General features: G+C 20.2%; 1 protein-coding gene across 1 annotated transcript; it reads right to left on the bottom strand.

Moving 5' to 3' along the window:
- Window positions 1–4,443: 4,443 nt before the first annotated feature.
- Window positions 4,444–5,160, bottom strand: PGO_003485 (Plasmodium exported protein, unknown function; the record flags this gene model as incomplete). The annotated part of the gene is made up of 2 exons (XM_028691319.1): window positions 4,444–4,938; window positions 5,113–5,160. The coding sequence occupies 2 exons, from the start codon at window positions 5,158–5,160 to the stop codon at window positions 4,444–4,446; spliced, it is 543 nt and encodes a 180-aa protein (XP_028547120.1).
- Window positions 5,161–5,856: the final 696 nt, after the last annotated feature.

The following is a 5,856-nucleotide window of genomic DNA, read 5'->3' as shown; positions in this document are numbered from 1 at the left end:
ATTTTTTTGTATTTTTATAATAGAACATCCATTAAATTACATATATTACTTGTAAAAATCCATCTAAAATCCATTATTTTTACAATTATTCATAGTTCTTTAAGGGGTTAAATGTCATTTTATAGTTTTCATCAATTAAATTTTTGTAGATATTTTCAAATGGTTGTATTGAATTAATATATTCTATATTTTTTTCTTTCCACAATCCCTGTAACTTTTTTACGCTTTGTTGAAAATATGATCCATAAGGGGTACAATGAAATATAAGAAACATAATATAATGTTATGCATATGTTGTTCAGCTAGTATAATTTCCGATAATAATGTATAATATATAATGCAATAGAATATGCATTTCCTATGTTAAGCTTTTTATTAACTTTATACATAATTAATATAATTATTGACAGAACAAATGTTAAAAACAAATAATGTTAAAAAAATCATGCTTTTATCTCCCCCATAATAGGAGTACAATATTTATGGAATATTTGAACAATTATATTTCTTCTCCATATGTTTATTATATTCATTTTAAAAATTTACAAGTGCATCATAAAACCTATTGTTACGAATGCTTTTATTCATTTTTAAAAGGGTAATATATTTATTAAAACATTCTTTTCCTGAAGAGAAAATACCATCTCCGCTTTTAATTTTTCAAAATGACTATATAATCCATTCATATTAAGAAATATAGGTAATATTTCATCATTAATCTCAGTGACGTGTTCTTTGCATATTGGGGATACACTTGTGTTACCCCTGATAATACTTGCATTTATCATTTTATTATAAGCCTCATATGCTTTTTTAATAGTACATTTATATTTATTCAGAAAGTCTTCTAGCTTGTAATTGAAATATTAACAACTTGGTTCTTTGTTTTTAGATAACTTTTCATCTATATATTTTAAATAAAAACTAAGCGTTTGACAGAATGAAACAAACCCTTCCATAAGGCAGATTAATTGGCTATTAATCATATTGCAAATATGTGTATACTTACTGCCCTCAACAGTACTCCGTTTGACTTCAACCCAGTTAAAATCTTTTTTTACATGTGGGGAAAATATCCATAAAACCTCACTAAAAGCAAAAGTTATATTATGAACAATAATTTGTGATATTATTACTAAAGAAACTGTTTTTTATTTCTTTTAGACGAATAATTGTATTTTAAAATTATGAAATGAAAAATATAAACTCATGAATACATAGAAATATAGATATGTACATACCTCTTTACTTTCACTCATTATAGTTATCAAACTATCACAAAAATAACTTTTAATATATTTTACAATAAAGTTTTACATATATTAAGAGTTTCTGAGCAAATATTTATTAATGTGATAATTATTAAAATTTACAATTTGAATAAATTATATAATTTCCAAGAATTTATATAGAATATTATTTTTATACGTTAGTTTCTATATATTGTAATGTATTAGTGTTATTAATTCAATGTACAATGAACTCTCTTTTTAAGTGTATATATATGTATAATATGAAAAAAACATTTAAATATTAAAATAATATAAAACAGTAAACACTAGTTTCGTAATGTATTTTTATATTTAAAGCATGATTTAAACTAGTTTTGTATATCACGAACTAAATAGAATATTTATACATATAAATAGTAATTAATTATATTATGCTAATTTACATATCTTTAAGAATTATTAATTTTTTTTATATATATTGTATTAGCAATAAAATAAATATTTTTGTTATTTCCATGATTTTTTATTGTTTCTAAAATTTATACTGAATATTTTTTTATATTAATATGTTTTTACCTCTTAACGTATGCTATAAGCTTAGCATCATCAAATATTAATAAATATAAATTTCTTATTATAATGAAATAAAACGATTAAAAAAATATATTCTGATAATAAAATAATTTATATTTACCTCTATTAAATTCCTCTATAAATGTTTACATTATAGGTATAATTTGTTTATGTAATATACCTACTTCTTATGTTTCAAGTCATTATATCCTTTATAGATTATGTCATTTTATTTTTTTTTCCTTATTGTGTCTAGGAATTTATAATGAATATATTCATTATATTTTTTACAAACGTAATTGGAAAATATATCTTGTACGATGAATTATTAATACTATAATAATAAAATATGCGTATCTATTTTCCACTTGAAGTACAGAGAAGTGTATAATATAGTACTTTTAGAATAAATATTATTATATTACAATGCAAGTGTGTATTGAGCTTTACATATTACATACTTTTAAAAATCTATTGATATTATTTTAAAAATATATCATGTTTAGCACCATATTAATACTCTTTAATTATATATTTTTTTCCACACATACATAATTAATTATTATATATCTAATCTCTATTCTTGTGGGAATAATTTCTTAAATATGAGTTATAAATATGTGAATATTTTTTTATATAAATGATAATATCATAATGCCAACATTTTATAAAATTAGATAATTCTTTATGAACATAAATATGTTTCATATTTCATTGTTTATATTTTAACCAAAATATATACATATTTCTTTATGTACGTTATAATTACGGATTATTTGTTCTGTCAATAAAGGTACAATATGCTGTTTCCTTTTTTTTTTTTATTATGACTACAGTAACTCTGAACTACTATAAATTCGTTATCATCCGTTCTTAACAAAGCATCACAGTGACATATAATAATATTAAACGAACATATAATACAAAAATATAATGAATATACATTTTTTCTTCATAATAATTAAACTAAAATAAGAAAGCATAATATATTATTTTATTAACACAAGCCATAATTCAAAAGGTATATATAAAAAAAAAATAAAGAAAAAAATTTTGTAACTATATAATATAATAATTATTATAGTAATTTAAATAAAATTTCTACTATTGGGGGGAAATAAAATACTACACATGTTTTCATACCCTATTTCACGTTTAATGTAATAATATAAAGGATCTATATTTACTATTATAAGTATCTACTCTTTATATATGCGTCTTATAAGTTAGTTATTATTCATAACATTATAAATTATTTTAAGATTAGGCGTTCTTTTATTTTTTTTGAGAAGAAAGTTATACCATTGAAACATTATATAATTAAAACAGAATCATATCTTTAAAAAATTAGTACATAGTTTTTTTTTCGTTTTTTACATATTTAAGACATTAAAGAGTTAAAATTTATAAATAAAAATATAAAAAAATAAATATAATTTTTAAAACACTAAGAAATTTTTACAAATGTGATTCAAGGTTCCTTATAACAATTAATATAAGATGACATATAATTCATATAATAAATAAATATATAAAATCTTTAAAGAAGCATTAAAACATAAATAAAATATTATTATCTATATAAATGCTGTTGTAACATAGGATAATATAGTATTCTTTTAAATTTGATATAATATGTCCCTAATAATTGCATGATGTTTAGGAAATATTTAAATATATTTTATTTTTCCTTATCATGTCCATAAATTTTTTTCTTCATTTATTAAGTCTATTTTTAATTAAATATTTTTTGTTTTCTTAGTGTATACAACATATATGCGAAATTTTATTAGGGCTTGTTATTTTTTGTTAAAATTTTTTATATTGTCCTTTATATTTTATGCAGTAATTGTAAATACATTAAACAGTTAAAAAGTTTTACTACTTCGTATAAACCTTATATTGCTTAAAATATATCAAAATAAGCTTATATGAGTAACTTTTATTTAAATGATTTATAGATAGAAATATCTAAACATGTGTGTTTAACATTTATATTCATATGCTCAGTAAACGGTACAAATAATAAAATTATATTGATTATTTTCCATAATATAACAAATCATAAATTTTATTCTTAAAAATATAAAAATTATAGTCTTTTTCTTTCAAAAACATATATAATCAAGTAAAATGAAATTAAAGAAATAAAATTTATCACAATTTATTAATATATTCATAATCGGCAACACTTGATTTCTACAAAAATTTCCACGTTTTACACTATTTTATAATATAATTAATGTAGCAAATAAATAGGATAATTGTTCATATAATAATGTATATATATTTGAATTCAAATACTTCATAATATCATTAAACTTTGTTCATGTTTCATAATAGTTATTTTTATAAAAACTGACATATTTATAAGTGCACATATAATGGATAACATTGAAATAATAGATATGTATACAATTATTAACATTGTTAGACATAATTTTTTCATTTATATCTATATATAATGATATGTTTCATGTAAATTTTCATTATCATATATTTTATTATAAACACATTAAATTTTCACCAAAATGTTGTTCCATATGTGATATCATGTAAACAACTAGAGCACTTTATATATTATTTAAATGTATTTTTTAATGAATAAGGGTTATCAGTTAAGATAGAAACTAGGATATCACTTTATAAAATTTCGAAGTCTCAAATATGAAAGGAAAATGTACATAAGGAGGAACAAAGATATTATGGAACATACTATTATAAAAAAAAGTAAACCTGGACTACCTTTAATATATTTTAAAGGAAAATAAAAAGAAGATAATACACCTATAATTAGAGGTAATCCAAACACTATATATATTTTTAGGTCTTTCTTGTTCTTCTTGTATTTTTTTTTAACAAAATTTTTTCCTTTCTTAATTTTATATGTTTCATTAATTTCATCCATTAATTTTTTTCCATGAACATAAGGCTTGCTTTTATATATGTCTTCTTTTCTTTTCCTTTGTTTATTCTTTCGGTTATTTCTCATCATTTCACGAATTCTGTAATCATCTACGTAATCACACATTAATTCGTCATAAGTGTAATAATTCGATAATAATCGACTTGGTCTATAATTAAATGATTTTCCTAATTTATATGAAATATCATAAGAAATATTGAGAGATTTCTGTAATAAAAAAAAAAATAAATAAAATAAAATAATTATGAAATATATACATTTCTACAATAAGAAATGATATTTATATAAAAAATAAAATTAATTAGAGAAGGGATAACATTTTAAATATTGTAGTTTTACATCATCCTTGTGACAATTTTTTAGCCAAATAAAAAATAAAACTGTAAAAATTTTGGTAAAACGGAGAAAATTAAAGCTTATTCTTTCCATGGTGTATATCTACAAATCTATCATGTATTCAATAATAATACATAGAGATATATGTAAAATATTAATAGTCAATGTGATAATTCCTTATTATAATGTGCTTATTGAAATAATGCATATATATTGTTTATATCTATATCTTAATAAAAAATATTCGCATAACTCTTCTTAATGGGTTAAAATAGAACGTAGTATTTAAACAAAAATTAGAAAAAAATTTATTCTAATGTTATTTATAAGTATGGGAGGATATTCGAATAAAAATTTAATTATATTCTGGTATAACAATTGTGGATAATGTAATTATGTAATGGGAAGTAGACTAAATAATTGTTATGTTGCATATTATATAATTAGATAAAAGAAATAATGGATAAATGAATATTACCTTTTAAATAATGTGTAATTCTTATAAAATATACAACAAAAAATAATACCTTGCTGAGTTAAAAATATATTCATTCAGTCATGTAACTCAAAATACAAACAATTTTTTCTGCTTACTACACCCTATAATGAAAGACAATATGAATCAGTATTATTTATTACTACTTGTATAAAGTAATGTACACTCTATATTTTTATTGTATTTAAAGTACTTCACAAAGATAAGGAAGCAATGCAATCCCCTTTTTGCAATTTAAAAAAGTTGAAGATTCAGCAATTTTAATTTTAATCTACAACATTGCACGTTTTACA

This window comes from Plasmodium gonderi (assembly GCF_002157705.1).
Source record: "Plasmodium gonderi DNA, contig: Pgo-contig_454, whole genome shotgun sequence".
Taxonomy (NCBI): domain Eukaryota; phylum Apicomplexa; class Aconoidasida; order Haemosporida; family Plasmodiidae; genus Plasmodium; species Plasmodium gonderi.
The sequence above is the reverse complement of the archived record's forward strand: the minus strand, read 5'-3'. Positions and strand labels throughout refer to the sequence as shown.